Raw genomic sequence first — 19,022 nt, forward strand, 5'->3', positions numbered from 1 at the left:
TCTAATATTCTCTGGGAAGCAATATTCAGAGATAAGTCACTGGAAAAAAAAAGTTTCTGGTTGTAGTTTTTCCTAGTAGTAAATAAATAGTGGAGTTTTGTGAAGGTGGTGTTTAGACAGGGTGAATTTTAGAAGTAATTTTATGCTTAATGTTCATTGTTTGTCAGTGATTGAAGACATACTGTGAAGTATATTATTACTGACCTGGTTGGGTCAAGTTATTTAGGACCATAAGTCAAAAGTCTTCTTTTGAAAAGCGTGGAGGCAAATGAACCCATGAGAGGTTTGTATGTGCCATACTATGGGTTTGACACCTTATTTCTCTTCCTTTTGATTTGTTGATTGCTTGTCTTCCTTACAAAGTCTAGGCATTGGATAGATTGGCGGTAGCCTATGATGTGACTTTATCTTTAGTGACTAAAGTGAATGGTCCTTGTAGACTTGACAGCCATAGAGCCTGTCCAAAGACCCAAACATGCATCTAAATTTGATGGCCAGTTTTCCCAACAAGTAAATTACTTTGCACTGTTGTCTGTAACGTTTATGTCATTTTGTGTATTGAGAACCAGCTAGAACGCATTATAGTAGTCCAGCTGGATATGACAAATGTGTACATCACTGTGGCAGAATCTTAATTTGGAAGAAAGTATGCAGCCTTCAAGCCAGCTGGAGATGGAAGATGGCATTTCCAGCCACAGTAGCTGTTAGGAAGTCCAGAAGCAACAGAGTCCAGTAACACCACAAAGCTGTTTATGTTTGGTGGGTATGATGTCCCGATTGCCAGCGAAACAGCACTTCTTCTTATTTACTCTAAATACTTCTGCCTATCAGCATCACTTTTGTCTTGCCTGGATTGAATTTCTGCCAGCTAGATTTTATCCAAGATCTTGATTCTGGCAAGCTTGGAGGCAGCTAGCAGTAATGCAAGGGATTTGACACAAAGACGATATAGAGTAAAGGGACTTTTGTGTGCTGAGAGCAGTTAAGACCAAAGCAACCCAAACTCTCTCAGATTCAGATTTCAGAAGAGATTCGGAAAGACTGGGGAATTATATATTTAAGGCTCTCTAAGGAGCCTCTGTGAGAGTCTGGAACAATTTTTGTATGCTTTATTTTACATGTATTATTAGTTCTAAAAATATACTATAGCAGACAATGGGAAAGAACCATTACCTTTGGAAGAATCTATATTAATGTGGGGGTCATAAATAAATGTTTAGCTTACAGAGCAAATGTGACAGGGCAGTTATGGGTCTTTAGAATGGAGATACGGATTTGAGGTCTATGCTTCTTACTCTGTGTTAGTTTGGGCCAACTTATTTAAAGTCTACTGATCCTAAGTTTACCTATGAAAATGTACATCATAATCATTTATTTTTTCATGTTTTTTTTTTTTTTTTTAGTCAGCATCATATGAGAAACAGCATTCATGAAATAATGTCATTATCGGGAACCAGCAGTTAGCGTAATGGCTATGTCGCTGGAATCCCATGTAGTCGACCGCGGTTCGCGTCCCGGACCCGGTGGCTTAAAACTCACACCGGGCGCGTGTGCGTGCGTGCCCAAGATCCCGAGAGGAGAATGGAGGAGAAGGGATTGCGGCGTGACCATCCCCCCTGGGGGGTGATTTCTCGCTTTCTGTCTCTAATGTCTCTGTCTGTCTGGCGAGCGCACGCGCCCTATAGCAAAAATCTCTCAAAAAAAAAAAATAATGTCATTATGATCCCCAAGTACTCAATAAGGGCAAATAAAACTTGATAAATGTGATTCCACAATATAAATCAACTCATTTGATTAATAGTTGAAGACAACTTAGTGGATAGAATATACTTAAATTTTAATAAAAGTAGCCATACAGTGCATCATCTTTTCTTTTTAGAGGAATGCTTTCTGATTATTTCTGTCAGTTATACTGGGTTGTCAGAAATGTCATGACATATTCTTCTATGTTTTTCTAGGCAAAAATGCATCATAACTTTTCTGGTGACCTAATAATTAAAGCTTGTTAAAGAATAAGATAGTAAGACAAAAAGAGAATGGCTAAGTTAAAAGAAAGCTTTGAAACCAGTCTTATTTACGTCCATAGCAATTAGTTCTGAACCTAGCACATAATAATAAGGATGTAACAAATATCAGCAAAGACAAAAAGCTTCCATTAGATTAATGAAGTTAAAGAAAAGGTAGAAAATACAGAATGTGAAAAGCCCATATTAATGCAGAATTTACTATTAGCCAATAAGACAAACACAGGGACCAGAGGAAGATATAATGCTTATGTTTCTGGACACCCATGAAGTTGATTGCGGTTTAAGTCCTGGACCCAGTGGCTTAAAACTCAAACTGGGTGCATGTGTGAGTGTGCCCAAAATCCCAAGAGGATAATGGAGGAGAAGGGATTGCAGTGTGGCCATTCTCCCTGGGAAGTGATTTCTCACCTTCTGTCTCTCTGTCTCTCTCTGTCTCTCTGACGAGTGCACATACCCTACAGCAAAAATCTCTCTGAAAACACAAAAAGAGAAAAGTAAGACTAAGAGACCCATTGGCTAGAGATCGTATTGTATGTTCTTCTGCACTGAGTTCTATGTGCTAGTGAAATTCTTAAAAGGGTAGATACTTTTCCAAGTCATCCATAATAATAGCTAACACTGAATTTATGACATTGTTCTAAAAATGCTAACAAAGTCCTGACATTAAAAGATTATGGAATATATTTCCAGGAGTGGGAAATACATACATTTTGTAGAAGAGAACTGATCTAGACTGAACAATCTGAATTATATACGTAGAACATTAGCAAATTTTAAAAGGAACTTGGGACTATCTGGGTCAGGATACTGATTGGAATCACATGAGATACTTTTAAAAGTCTTTTGTTTTACTTTCTCTGTTCTTTAGACAAGATAAAACAGAATCTTTTGAGGTATATCCTAGACATTAGTATTTTATAAAACTCCACAAGTGATTCTAACATGCACCTAGAATGGGAAAACTGAAATTTCTTTCCAATGGCCTCGTTTTCCAAAAGTACAAACTGAGGTCCTGAGAGAGTAAGTGGCTTCACCTGAAGTTTTGAAAAGCCATTGCTGTCCTGTTTAATTTTGTGTTAGTCTTTTCTCCAAGTGCTTGTTGCTATATTAGGACCTGGGGAGATGCACTGTGATAATTTTACAGATGATGCACATTGAAAGTGATTTACTGAAGTAATTGAAACAGAAAATTAATGAAAGTCTACAGATTGTAATGAATGGATATAGAAATAATTCTACTTCATACTTCAAAAAAAGAATAGGTATAGAAATAAATTTGTCAGGTCAGATAATAGGACGATGCTTGAGGCAGCTGAAGCGCACATGGTCAAGTGCAGATTTCGAGTCCTGGACACGGCAAATTGAAAACACTCTAGGTGTATATATGTGTGCCCAAAATCACAAGAGGAGAATGGAGATGATAGAATTGAAGAATGGCCATTCTTTTGGGGGGATGCTTTCTCTCTCTCTCTCTCTGGTATGAGCATGCACTCTACGGGAAAATTTAAAAGAAAGGAGGAAGGAAGAGAAAGAGAGAAGAGAAAAAAAGAATGAAAGGAAGAAGAAAGGAAACAAACTTGTAATAATAAACACAAATTCGAGAAAAATTTATTATAGTAATAATAAATACTGCTATTAAGTGGGTGAGAATATAAACTTGTGGCAGTAATTGCTTACTTCATTATGGTAATAGTGAAGAAAAAAGAGTCAGATATGAAATATTTGATTTCCTATTTGTGGACTCCATGGATTGAAAGGAAATGCAAACTCTAAATATAGAGAAATAAACCAACAGAAATAAACATAACATGACTACAGATTAAAGCCTTTCTCTTGCACCTCTCATTCAGAATGGCTGAGGTAAAACATTTATTTCTTAAGTGTCAGAATTCAATAGCTCAATGGCATAAAAGTATTATGCACACTTAAAAGGGGTCTGGCTCAGAGTCTTTTCCCATAGAACCCTGAATTGCTACAAACAGCATTGCTGGATTTTTGTCTTTGTTTTTGTTTTTCTTATTTAAATATAAGGCTTTATTTGTGCTTAAGCTAACTTGGTTACTTTTCATAAAGGATAGGTCCAGTTTAAATTTACTAGGATGTTACATCTTCTTTAATTCTACTATTCTCTTAAAACAGATTGCTGCTGCAGAAAATACTGGAAATGAATCAGGTGTAAGAGAGCTACTAAGAAGAATCGTGCAGAAAGAAAACTGGTTTTCTACATTTTTGAGGGTTCTTCAAAAAACAGGAAACGATAGACTTGTCTGGGAGTTAACAGGCCAAAATTGCTCAGAAAATAATGCAGGTATTTCTGATTTTACTAAGAAAGATTTTGCACATTTTGCTTAGTGGTTGAGAGTTTAATGAAGTCTGCAGATACCTTACTAAATACTAAGATTTTTAGAATCAACAATTTAAAACTGAAAGAGCTTTGATAGAGACTTTGTTTTATCCTCTTTACAAATGAGGACGCTGATGCCAAACAAAAGATGAATTTATCAAAGACCATGAAACTCAGCAAGCTAGACTAGGATATTAGCAATGAATGCTAGTCCTACAAAAACTTGTTCCCTATCTGTCTTATTTTGGAAACAAGATGATTCCCTGAAATTTTTGTCAAGGTATTTTTTGAGTTATTTAATTTAATTTATTATTATTTTAATTTGACAAGAGAGAGAATGAGAAAGTAAGAAAGCAAATACCAGGTTGAAGATTTGAACTGCAGTCGGCCATGTGTGAGCTGAGTGTCTTAACCACCATGCCACCTGTCAGCCCCATCAAAGAATTTTTGACATTAAGTAAACACAAACTGAAAGAAGATATATTAGTGTGGTTTTTACAACTTTGCTGCATTTTCTTCTGCAGATTTTAGTAAATGATTAAGTAGTTTATTAAGAATTTAATAAAAGGCTTGTAATTATTGACTTATCACAAGATTACTTAATGTGAGTTTTAAAAACTAATAATATTAATGAAAATAATTGTATAGTTCTTTCTCATACGTTATTTGTTAGTGTAATTTGAACTGTCTTCTTATTTTTCTTTTTATGTTATGCAGCCTAGGTTTTCAGAAACATCATATGTAAAACAAAACAAAACAAAACAAAAAACCGTTGTCACTAAATTAATCGTAATTACTATAATCATTGCACACTTACTTCACTTCTATTCATTCAGTCATTCGATGAACATGTAATGAGTGCCAGTTCTGTCAGAAGCTATTTGAGGTGATGAAGGTATGGAGTTAAATCAGACCTATAAAGTCCCTCTTTCCATAAACTATATTTTATAGTGGCATGAAATACACAGTAAAGAATTTTCTAAACGACATACACAAAATAAAAACAGATAGTCATAGACAGTTATAAAAGAAGTCCGAATAGTGAATTAAATTAACTAAATTATTAGAGAATCACCATGTTATGTTTTCATATTATTTGTGAAATAGCTTTTATTTTGTGCAGGAGTTTAGTTTGATGTGTAGAAATGTAAATACATGTATGTGTATATGCACACTTACACATTTGAGGGCTTATTTAGTTAAAAGAGTTCAATCCAGCTTTTGAAAGTCAGGCAGTAATTCCATGGTCTGTCCAGCGACAGGATTCTAATACTGTTGCACACACGCACACATGCAACATGTACATACACCCACATACATAGAGATGGAGAGATAGAGACATTAAGAGTAAATAGAAAAAGTCAAATACTTTTACTATGAAATATTAAGAAACCAAAGAATGGTAAAATGGCATTGATAAACCTATGTAGCAGTGAACCGTGCCAAATTTATCAATAGTATAACCAAAATGGCTAGGAGAGATCTTTTTTCTTCGCCCAAAACCAAATGCTGTATAACATCATATGTTTAAGATCACCATAAAGTATAAAGTTCAAGAAGCCTTTAGTCCTCTTTTCTCTCCAGAATTACTCAAGAGCTTAGGGTGCCTTACTCGGTCAAGGGGGTCAATCAGCTTTCAAAAGTCAAGCAGTAATTCCAACAAGTTCCAGGTTTTTCTCTGTCATTGCTTCTGTGAATGCTACAAAGTACAGTTCCCTATAGATAGATAACCTCAAAGATTCCTCAAAGATTCTGCTTACTTGTAACATCAAGACTGTATCTTTTTTTTTTTTTTTGAGAGAGATGTTTACTATAGGGCACATGTGCTTTCCAGAGAGACAGAGGGACAGAAAGTAAGAAATCACTCCTAAGGAGGATGGCCATGCTGCAATCCCTTATCCTCTATTCTCCTGTTGGGATTTTGGGCATACACGCACATGCGCCTGGCATGAGTTTCAAACCACCGGGTCGGAACTAGAACTTCAATTGACCATGTGAAGTCCAGTGCCTTAACTACTATGCTGGTCCCAAGACTGCATATTTTTACACTTACAGATTGTTGCCCAGGCATTGTTTCTATATCATAATTATGCCAGATTTTTGTCTGAAGGGCCATCTAGCCAAAGGTATACCCATGTTGGGGCCAAATTTCTCCGTGCATACCTCAAAGATGAGCCTAGGTTTAAGTCCAGATCACCCTTTTTCTCAGAAGTTCTCTTTCAAGACCTCACTGGACCATTACCATCCATGATAACTATTCTAGGTTTAAATTTCTAAGGGAAATGGCAAAGGCTATATTGTTTTGCTTTGCTCCTTAGGAAATCTTGTCTCAGTGTATCAAGGGATATAAAAGGACAGCCTTTAAAAAAGACCTTTTTATACCCATACATCAAAACAAAGAGTACTTGCCCGTTTTATGGTTGTGTACAGTGACATAGGTGTTGAGGAAAGAATATAGAAGATCTTTTCTAACATGTCTGTTTGATCTCCCTGATATAGAATGTTCTGGCAACATTTCTTACAAAGATGTTTTTAAGTTTCACTTTACTAAGTGCCTTATTAGAAGTTTAATGCAATTTTTCGGGACCAGCAGTTAGCGTAATGGCTATGTCGCTGGACTCCCACATAGTTGACTACGATTCACGTCCCGGACCCGGTGACTTAAACTCATGCCGGGAACGTGTGCGTGCGTGCCCAAGATCCCGAGAAGAGAATGGAGGAGAGGGGGATTGCAGCGTGGCCATCTCTCCTGGGGGGTGATTTCTTGCTTTCTATCTCTCTGTCTCTCTGTCTTTCTGGTGAGTGCATGCATCCTATAGTGAAAAACCTCTAAGAAAAAACACACACACACAGAAGTTTAATGTAATTTTTCAAATTGCAATTTCTTGAACAATAGCAATCTAGGTAGAGTATATTTAGTAAGTCCTATATAATATCCATATTGTAACATCACATCTCGAGGTCTTAAAAAAGTTCTTGGAAAATGTATATTATAAAAAAGCTTTGCATGTTTTTTTTTTTTTTTTTTTTTTTTTTTTGAGAAGTTTTTGCTATAGGGTGCGTGCGCTCACCAGACAGACAGAGAGAGACATAGCTACAGAAAGCGAGAAATCACCCCCCAGAGGGGATGGTAATGCCGCAATCCCTTCTCCTCCATTCTCCTCTTGGGATCTTGGCCACGCACGCACACGTGCCCGGCGTGAGTTGTAAGCCACCGGGTCCAGGACGCGAACCGCGGTCGACTACGTGGGAGTCCAGCGACATAGCCATTACGCTAACTGCTGGTTCCCAAAGCTTTGCATGTTTTTAAAGTTATTTTTCCAACGAAATGCCCCACTCATACTTTAATTCAGTTTTCCCACAGAGGTGTCAAAGTTCCCACATAGGGTCAGCAGGTTATGTGGTGGTTAAGGTGTTGGACTCCCGCATGGTCAAATTCAATTCACATTCCAGGCCTAGCAGCTTCAAAATCATGCCCACGTGCCCAAAATCCCAAGAGAAGAATGGAGGATAAGGGATTGTGTGTCATGGTCATTCCTCTTGGGGTGTGATTTCTCACGTTTCTTCTCATTCTGTCTCTCTCTCTCTCTCTCTGTCTCTCTCTCTCTCACACACACACACACACACACACAAGCATACGTGCCCTATGGCGAAATTCTTTTAAAAAAAGTTTCTCCTATGTCTAATAGTCATTCACATTCTTTTATTTTTACTCTCTTTGTTATATGCCATAACTTTGTATACGATTAGATGTTCGTGTATTTGTTTTAAATGGCTTAAGGACAAGTTTATCCAAATTCTCCTGACCCAACTGTGAATATTGACTGACCAAAGAAGCCCTTTATTAAAGGGAAAAGGTCTTGTAAAGAAACAGAGCAAACCCCAATTATTCATCACCTTTTCTCACTTCCTGGTCTTAGGCTTCTCCTCCTTTCAAAAAAAGTAGGGAAATGGTGGACATTGGCTCAGATATGTAGGCCGCTATGACGGCAGTGGCAATATAGAAATGGTCTCTAGGCATCTTTTAAAGGTCTCATTGGAAATACCAACCCCTGTCTGAGATTCAGTGCTCATTGTACTCTTCCAACACTGCTTCATGCATTCAGTCTCACTTCTGACCAACTCATTCCAAATAAGAAGTTTAGCTTTTCATTTCCTCAGAAAACCTGAAAAAAACATTCAGAGGTTTAAATATTGTTTGCTGAATACCTTACTTATGGTAATCTGAGCATTTTTTCTGTTAGGAGTCAATGACCAGAACAAAGTTAGCTGTGATTGTTCTTGTGGTTAGAAACTGCTGTGGACTGAATTGTGTCCTCTCAAAATTCACAGGCCAAAGCCTTAATTCTCAATGTGACTATAACTGGAGATAGGGTCTTAAGATGTATTAAGGTTAAATGAAGTCATAAGGTTGGGGCCCCAATATAATAACACTGGACCTTATTAATACAGGAAGAGGGAGAGAGAGAACGAGAGAGAGAGAGAGCGAGAGAGAGAGCGAGTGAGCGAGCAGTCTCCATCATGTGAGGACATAGTGAAAGAGAGAGCTCTTCCAGCCATCAACCCTGCTGTCTCCTTGATCTTGGACCATCAGTCTCCAAAGCTGGGAGAAAAAATTCATTGTTGTTTAAGCCACTTAGTCTATGGTATTTTGTTCTGGAGAGAGAGAGAGAAAACAAGGAATCATCCCTCCTGGGCATGATCAGACCACAACCCCTTCTCTGTTTCTCCCTTCTGTAGATATACTGGGCACTCATGCACACACAGCCTGTTTTTCAAGCTGCTGGGTCAGGGTCTCAAATTGTACGGTCAGCAATCTGAGATTCAGCCACCTTAACCACCACACCACTGACCACTGACTAGCCTAGAAAATGGTATTGAAGTACAAGTTTATTTATTTTGTTGCAAAAAATTTTTGAGATGCATGCATAGTATTTCATAATACATATTTCCATTATCTCTTTGAAGAGCCTTCATACTGCAAATAATAAGAAAGTGTGCTCTGAAGAGAACTTTAAGAATATGGCTGAACAACCATTTGATAAAGAGACCATGGGTGTGACTCTTGTGTTTACTTAGCCATTTCAGCAGAAACCAGGAGTAGAGAGAGGATCACACCAGCAGAGACTGTCAGTTTGAACTAATGGGGACAGAATGAGCAGGGTAGAAAGAGAAAGTCTGTCAGACTTCTTGGACCTGCAAAACCAGTGCACAGTTATTTGGCTATGAACATATGCTATTCTTCAAGGAAAGGAAAGAATGATTCTGAAAACAGTTCAGAGATCATCAGGGATACCTCTGACACCACAGGCCCAGAGAACAAAACTATTTCCTCCTCTGGTTCAAAGGGTGGGGATTCCTGTCTGGTTCTGGTGGGCCATCGTGGTCCTGACCAATGCCTCAGAGGTGGGCCTACCATCACAGAGAAATGCATGAGTGGAGCTCGTAGAGAGAACAAAAGGAGAGACTGCCCTGCAGAACTCTGGGGATGATCCTGCCACCCTGGTGGGCCTGGAGCACAGAGTGTCAAACCAAAGAATTGTCTTGACCCTTAAAATCTAATGGAATTAGCCTTGCTAGGCTTTGGACTTGCTTGAGACCCATCTCCTCTTCCCTTCTTTTTAAATTTTTTCCCCTTTCTTTCTTTCTTTCTTTCTTTTTTTTTTTTAAGAGAGATTTTTGCTATAGGGTGTGTATACTTGCCCAAGAGACAGAGACAGAAAGTAAGAAATCACCCCCCAGCAGGGATGGCCATGCTCCAGTTCCTTATCCTCAACTCTTCTGTCAGGATTTTGGGAATGCACACATGTTCACTTGGTGTGAGTTTCAAGTTGCCGGGTCCAGGACGTAACCATTATGTCATCTGCTGGTCCCATCTATAGCTTCCCTTTTGGAATGGAATCTCTCTGGTGCCTGTCCCATCATTCCATTTTGCAATCACATACCTTGTCTGGTTTTATGAGTTCATAGCTAAAAGAGAATTTTCCTTAGAATGAATGGCATCTTGAGTCTTATCCATATCTGATTTAGATAATATTTAGATGAGACTTTGGACTCTAGACTTTACAGTTGATTCTGGAATAAGTTAAGACACTTAGGGCTATTGAGATAGAATGAATATATTTTTCATGCAATGAAGATATGAATATTGAGGGAAGGAGCAATGGTGAAATGCTATGGATGGAATTATGCTCTCCCAAATATGAATATATTTGGAGACAGTGTCTTTAGGAGGTAATCAAGGTGAAATAAGATCGTAAGGGTGGAGCCTAATCTTACAGGACTGTGACCTTAAGAAGAGGAAGAGAGAGACTAAGAGGTTAATGCACTAAATTCTCACATAGTCAACATGGTTCAAGTCCCAGACCCAGTAGCTTGAAAATCATGTCATGTGTGTGTGTGTGAATGCCCAGAATCCCAGGAGGAGAACAGAGGATAAGGCATTATAGTGTAGCCATCCCCTCTAGGAAGCGGGGGTGGGTTATTTCTCACTTTCCCTCCCTCTCATTCTCTCTCTCTTTGTTTCTCTCTGGCAAGCACAGATATCCTGAGGCAAAACCAAAAAAAAAAAAGAATAAGAAAAAAAAAAAAAAGGAAGAGGAAGAGAGAGGGGAATATTTCTCATTCTCCTTATCAATGTGAACACAGTAAGAAGGTTGCTATTTGCAACCCAGAGTCCTCACTAGACACTGGTTTTGCTGGCACCTTGATCTTGGACTTTGAGTGTCCAGAACTGTGAAAAATACATTTCTTTTGTTTAAGGCTCCCAGATTATGGTATTTTGTTCTGGCAGCCCAAGCAAACTAGTAGAGAATCCAGACCGTGTATCCTGATGCTTAGTGAATCCTGACGCCTTCCTCAGTTATGTCTGAGCTTTGGCCAGGTACACATGCTCTTTCTGTGCTTCAGCTTACTGCTCTGTAAAATGGGGATATAAAGATTACTTATTACCTAGGTTTATTGTTGAGGGTTAGATGATTTAATAAATATAAAGCATAATGGTAAGCATAAATTAAATTGACTATTATAATTCTAAACCCTGCAAGTGCTTATCATCCAACTATACATGTTGTCAAGTTGGCACCTTTTCTAAAGTCAAACAGTTTTCTTCAGGAAATTCTCTGTGCAAAGTTGGACATATTTTTAACACTGCTTAAGGTGAGCTAATCTGAAAGGATAGTCTAAGAAATTTCATTTATTGCATCCTTCTTCTCTGACTGTAGCTTAAAAAGAAACAGAAACTTGTTTTTCTTTTATCTTATATAGGCCCTTAATAAAACACTGGATACACATTGGTTGATGGGAGAAGAGCCAGGGGGAAGAATGGAATAAAAATGAAAGAAATAATACAGAATATTTATTGAATTAAAAAAAGCACACACCAAGAAATTCAGAATACATGAATTTAGGCTGACATTTTAAAGCAGATGTACATCTCAGTATAACGTACAGTGAGGGAACAAAATGGCAAGAGCATACGCTAAAGGAAAACTCTGAAATTTGCATTTTCATTAATTTAGCCTTAAGGGTAATTTTGTGTCACTGCGTAAATGCTTACTTCCTAAAGGTGATGTTTGGCCAGAAAAATCATCTCACTTGGCTTCTTATTAGCATAATACTTACATTGTCTTTTTAGCTAAAATTTAATCATTACAAAGAATCACTGTGTCCATACTAATAGAAGTACTATGTCATAATAATAATAAAAAAAAAACATAGTCCAAGCCTTTAAAAATGTCAAAGTATTAAAGTATATGAAAGCAAATCTTTACTAGGGATCACCATTTCGTTTTTTAAATAACAGTAACAGCTATTTATAGTATACAAAAACTTGCATCCCAATCCAATTTTCATGCTGTATAGACATTTAAAGTATTTATATCTATTCATGTAATCTCTATTAGAAACCAACATCTCTGTTTTTAAAAGAGTAATAGTTATACTGTTTAAGAACTTGTACTCTCATTTACATTTAATATTTTTATTCACAGAGATTGAGAATGTACAAGAAAATGTTCCTGAAGTTGAAGAATCACTTCTTTCAGTCTCAGATCATCCAAGTCCAGAGAAGGAGGGCGGGGACACTGAAAATAATTCATCTTTTGCAGATTCTTCCATCACATCAGGTACCTGAAATACATATGTACTTTTTATTTACCAATTACTACCTCCAGAAAAATCATCTGGTACACTGATGACATCAGGATCTATTAAACAGTCGGGGGAGCCAACAGGTGGCGTGGTTCTAGGCTCCCACATGGTCAAGCATGGTTTGTGTCTCAGACCTGCGGGCTTGCTCACTCACTTTCTCTCTCTCTCTCCTTCTCTCATCAAATTAACACAATAAATGGATGTGAATACCAGATATAGTGTGTGTGAAAGAGTAGTGTCTGAGGACGGACATTTAGAAGAAAAATAGAGAGGCAAAGCATTGTGAGACAAAAAAATGTGGTATTATCTATTGAAGATATTTCATAGTTTTATCAACAGGACTAGGGAGAAATGTTCACATGTTGAAATATTCACTTTGTAAGCTAAATAGCATGATTGAATGTATAAAAGAAAATTAAATAAAAAAATAATAAAATAAAAAATAATAACAAATAAATTTAAATAAATATTTTTTTTAAAAAGAGTGGGAGAAAATTTGGATGTCAGGGATTGTGAGCGTATTTATTCAAATAGTATTTGGAGGTAAATTATTTGAAATTAAAATAACCATTCTTGTGGCTAAAGTATTTTAAACTAAAACAATAGTAATGTGTTATAAATATGAACATATTTTCTTCTAATTTTACCTCATAAGGAATTCATAGTTCTTGTAATATGATAAATATCATAGGCATATCTTATATTTCATGGTTCTGAAAGTATTCTTGAATTCATTAACTTTAATAGTTTGATTCACTCAAAACCCTGAAAGTGAAACAGGGCCATTACTGTTTTCCAATTTTATAGACTGAGATGTAGCAGAGAGCTCAGCTGTGCTACAGAGACTAAAATCAAGGCTGTAAAAAGGAAGATAAACAGATGCTAAACTATACTGAGCTTAAATTAGAATATTTCAATAACTAGTGTGAGGACTAAATATGTTTAACTTTTTGATACTGAAACAACCCTGAAAGAATCCAACTAATTTAATTATCCTCCATTCCCTCCCAGTTTGCTTATGATGGCAAAACCTCCCTTTCCCCTTTTTCTCATCAAGGGCCATATCATAAACTTTCAGAAGAAACAAGTTACCTTCAGTCTGTGATGTGCTGATAAATGTAACAAGAAACTCTCAGAGGGGGAGGGGACGAAAAAGTCCTGCTTTGTAGCATTTTCCCATCTCCTTGGTGTAAACATCCCCACTAAGGCTTATGTCAAGCCTCCAATGTAAAGTCACTGGACACAAAGTTGGGAAGAGCTGAGCTGTAGCACAGGCACCACTGTGAAGCATTTCCACCATACAGATACAATACACGTAACTGCAAGGTCATAGTAACAGTAAACTCTAGTAAAAGGATTAGGAACTGAGAGGTTTTAAGTATTTATTACCTTTAGTATAATCTATTTAATTGTAAATTTATGTCATTTATTTTTTAATGACTGTTTAGTGTCCTGAAATTTTAACCCTAGCTTTTGTGAGTTAGTGTAAACTGTGACTCTAGCACACTACTACTGCTCATAACCATTTTATTTTCTAATTAAAAAGTAATATAGCTGCCATTGCAGAAAATTTAGAACATGCAGAATCATACAGAGAAGCTATCCATATTCCCACAGTGTAGATATTACACTTAATATTTAGCTGTCTGTCTTTCTGGTCTTTCTACACATCTGGATGTGTACATGCAATGGCATTTCTCCAATGTTCATTAGATACTGGTCTACAACATAGATTTTAATGACTGAATAATAGTCTCATCTTCTGGTACAGTATAATTAATTAACTGGTTGTTGAACACTTCAGCTATTTCCAAATTATAACATTATGAATAACTCTCTTTGTACTTATGTCTCAATTTACTTCCTTTTTTTTAATTCAATTTTTACTATGGGGCACATGGGCTTGCTGGAGACAGAGAGAGAGAGCGAGAGAGAGAGAGAGAGCGAGAGAAAGAGAGAGACAGAGAGAGAGAGAGAGAGAGAGAGAGAGAGAGGAATCACCCTTGGGGGGATGGCCATGCGGCAGTCCCATCTCCTCCATTCTCCTCTCAGGATCTCTCAGGATTTTGGACACATGCACACATGCCTGGTGTGTTTTTCAGTCAACCAGATCTGAGACTGGGACTGCCAGGGGACCAAGTGAGATTCAGCCTCCTTAACTACTATGTTCCCTGGCTGGCCTTCAATTTATTTCTTAAAAACATCCTATATAACTTGAACTTCTGGATTAAATAATTTACACATTTTTTTAAACACATGGGATTCTTAATGTCAAATTTTACCTCTGGAGCTTGTACCAGTGTATATGTTCTCCAGCAGAACAGGAGCGTGCCTATTTCCCTGAATTCTTTTCTACAAGAATCAGTAATTTAATCATTTTGATCTTTGCCAACTTGGTTGTTCTTTAAAATGATATTTTGTTATTTGAATTTGAATTTTCTGACCTTTTCTGAAAGGCGTATTTTCAAGTTTATTTTCTTTGTGTTGTTAATTGTCAGTTCATTTTTCTGCTAGGGTACTTACATTTCTCTTACTGATTTACACGAACTATTTACATATCTAGGATATCAACCCTTTGTCATAAGTAGTAACAATAGTTTGTTATGGTGTCTTACATTTTTAGCCTGTTCATGATATTCTTTTTATAATGCAGTGTTCTTGAGACTTTAGTTCAAATGAATCACCTGGAGGAGGGAGTCATTTTTTTATTATTTTTTAAAGAATGACTTACTTAATTTTATTTATTCATTTAGTTATTTTAGTTTGACCAGAGAGTCACACAGAGAGAGAGAGGGATAGTGAGAAAGAAAACCACTAGATCTGGGACTCAAACTGTGGTTGGTCATGTGGGAATGTCCAGAGCCTTAACCACCATGCCACCTGGGGCCCCAGAGGCAGTCTTATTGAAATGCAGGTTCTGTTGCATTTCAAGATCCACAGTGGGCCCAGAGATTCCACCTTTCTCACAAGCTGTCAGGTGAAGCTGCTGCTGCTGGTCCTGGACCACACTTTCTACAGCAAGGCTTTAAGATATGCACAGCTTTTAAACCTAGACTGCAGTGGGCTATTTTTTCCATGTCAGCAGCTTTACATTTTTAGCCTGTTCATGATATTCTTTTTATAATGCAGTGTTCTTGAGACTTTAGTTCAAATGAATCACCTGGAGGAGGGAGTCATTTTTTTATTATTTTTTAAAGAATGACTTACTTAATTTTATTTATTCATTTAGTTATTTTAGTTTGACCAGAGAGTCACACAGAGAGAGAGAGGGATAGTGAGAAAGAAAACCACTAGATCTGGGACTCAAACTGTGGTTGGTCATGTGGGAATGTCCAGAGCCTTAACCACCATGCCACCTGGGGCCCCAGAGGCAGTCTTATTGAAATGCAGGTTCTGTTGCATTTCAAGATCCACAGTGGGCCCAGAGATTCCACCTTTCTCACAAGCTGTCAGGTGAAGCTGCTGCTGCTGGTCCTGGACCACACTTTCTACAGCAAGGCTTTAAGATATGCACAGCTTTTAAACCTAGACTGCAGTGGGCTATTTTTTCCATGTCAGCAGCTTCACTTTTCTCAGAATCCATGATTCTACAGCAATGCCAGAATCCACCACCTGAATGTGGGGTCTTCATGTTTCAATAACTCCCTCAGTAGGCTACTGACATCTCTGCAGGTCACTGGCTGTTTTCTACATCTGCACTAGAAAGAACCGAAGATAGACTACAGCTGTGAGATAATCCTGCATCTCACAGGAGGGTAGGGTTTATTATCAAAGCTTGTCAGACTAGTGCATCTTGTTAACCTGCAGTTTATCCAGTCAGAGATCTAAAGCAGACAAAATTAAAAGTAAAATTAATTTTTAAAATTCTTGTATATGAAACTTAAAGACCCATCTCGTGAAGAAAATTTGAATCTTGATAATGGCTTTAGGGAATAATAAAAAGTTTTGTTTTGTTTTGTTTTCTCTTGGATTCCCTTCCTTTCTGCCTTCTTTCCTTTCATTTTGATTCATATAATAAACATTTATCAAGCTCCTACTATGTGCCAAACACCTTGCTCAATACTATGAAACGGCTTTGGCCCACGTAGAGCTTCCCGTTGAGAGTATGGCCCGAAGAGCAGTAGTATACAGCTACATCCACAGCACGTGCTGTGAAAGAAAAGGACAGGCCATCACACACATCAAAGTCTGAGAAGAGCAAGGGCACAGTAGTCAGAGGAATCCAAGGACCTGTGGAACTCACAAACATTTCAACAGTCTTCTCGTCTACATGATCCTTATGATGACTGGGTTTAGGTGGATTTACAAGGAGCTTATTCATCCAATTCATTCTAGCACTTTTCAGAGCAGTAACAGAGGGTAACTTATTTATGAAAATGTAGCAGGACCAGCAAATGGTGTAGCGGTTACGTCGTTGGACTCCAACATGGCTGACTGTGGTTCAAGTCCTGGACCTGTTGGCTTGAAAATCACACGGGGCACATGTATATGAGTGCCCAAAGATCCTAGGAGGAGAAAGGAGAAGGGATTGCATGGTCAAGCCCCCTGAGGGGTGACTTCTCCACCCAACAGGACCAATTCTAGAGTCTTTCCCTCTCACTCTCTCTCTCGCTCTCCCTCCACACCCCTCCCTGAGCCCATGTGCCCTACGACAAAAAAAGGAAAACAAAATGTACTACATTTGCTTTAGTCTTTGATTTAGACTTACTGCTGATAGAAGATATGCATCATTCCAAGTGTCTGTTCATTTTCTGTTAAGGATAAAGCATTGCCGATAAAAATAACTTTTTAAAAAGTTTATATATTTATTTCATAAGCAAGAGAGACACCGAGTAGGATCTTGACACTGTGATCCAGCCTCAGCCAGCCCCACATCATGAACATGTACCCAATGTTTTAAAGGATGTCTTCAGACACAAAACCAGAACCTTCTTATGTGGCTCAACCTAGCAGAGCAGTGTGTTATCCCGGAGCTATTGCCCAGCCACTAGATACGTTTTTAAATACCAGTACTTCTGAGAAGGTTTATATCTGCTGGAAGGCATGTATGTACACCAAACAGAGAGACAGACCGAGAACAAGAGAAAGCACTCCCTCTTGGGACCTGATCATGCCCTAATTTTGTTTCCTTCATTCCTTTATCCCATCACTAACTTAGACATATGCACACTCATGTCCTGTATATGTTTCAAGCTCCCAGGGGACCAGGATTCAGTGGTTAGTCATGTTGGCTCTGACTCCTTCCACATAGTGCTTATCTGCTGTGCTGAAGGGCCAGCCTGAGGTTTTTGTTTTTCATGCATTTATTCATTCATTTTCATGACAGAGAGAGGGAGAGAGAGAGAGAGGCATTCTCAACTGCTCCCTACTAAAACAGTGTTTAAGGGCAGCTCTCCCAGCAGGGTCTCATGCCACCTCTCTTCAGCCCACCCATGTGCAAATCCTGTGCGTATAGATTGACCCAGGGACAGAATCTTTTTAAAGGTTTCACCATAGGGCACGTGTTCTTGCTGGAGAGGGAGTGAGATAGAGATAGATAGTAAGAGGGAAAGTGATAAATTACCCCCCAAAGGGGGATGGCCACGCTGTGCAATCCCTTCTTCATTCTCCTGGAATTTGGGGAATGTATGCACACACACACACCCAGCCTGATTTTCAAAGTCTCCCAAGTTTGGAACTCAAACCGTGGTCAGCCATGTGGGAGTCTAGCACCCTAACTATCACACTACCTGGCCCCAGGAACGGATCTTGATCTTTCAGATGGCTTCGAGCATTGCCAAGCTCTTCACTACTGTTGGAACGCTGCACTGGCTCTGGAGTTCTTTTGATTGATGTTTTGTTGCAAAATGTACTATATAAAGATTTTGCGTCTGTAACTAGTATTTGACAGAATTAATGAACTAAATATGCAAGTATTCCATAGTCTCTGTTATTCATTTGTATAATTTTCATTTTATGTACTTTCTTGTTATTGATTATGGACATATTTATTTTGAATTCTTATAATTGGGTTAAGACTTCAAATAGCCGCCAAAGAAGCATTGAAAGAAACTTGTTCCTTAAGCTGCAAACATTCTATAAATTGTTTATGTGTAGAAACAAAAAAGGTGACTTAAATTATTTCTAATTTTAAATAAGGACTTTTCTAATTATTATATCTGAACAAGCTCCTAAGATTTCTTTTTCAGTGTATAGTAGTCTTGTTATATCCAAATGCTGTTGTTTTTTTATAGCTTTAATGCAAGGATTCTCTTTATCTTGTTTTTTAGCACCTCTGACTCCTTAACACACATAATGGGTAAGATGCACGACCATGAGTAACAGTAACCCAGCATGAAACCAATTTTATCCACATGTCTCCTTCACTTTATGAGTGATCTATCAGAATTCTCTAGTACCTACTTCTGGAGAGTGCTTTTGTCAGGTTTCCACAGTTGAGGGTCGGCATTTCTTCTTCATCCCTTCTCTCCCGTGGTTGATAGTCAACTGCTTCCTACTAA

General features: G+C 37.9%; 1 protein-coding gene across 1 annotated transcript in view; it reads left to right on the plus strand.

The window, feature by feature from the left end:
• IFIH1 (interferon induced with helicase C domain 1) overlaps positions 1-19,022 on the plus strand; it is a 68,993-nt gene that overhangs the window by 2,053 nt on the left and 47,918 nt on the right. The window contains 2 exon segments of the mRNA XM_006160265.3: positions 4,167-4,335; positions 12,363-12,497. Coding sequence (XP_006160327.1) covers positions 4,167-4,335; positions 12,363-12,497 — 304 coding nt within the window.

This window comes from Tupaia chinensis, unplaced genomic scaffold, assembly GCF_000334495.1.
Source record: "Tupaia chinensis unplaced genomic scaffold, TupChi_1.0 Scaffold000674_2, whole genome shotgun sequence".
Lineage (NCBI taxonomy): Eukaryota > Metazoa > Chordata > Mammalia > Scandentia > Tupaiidae > Tupaia > Tupaia belangeri.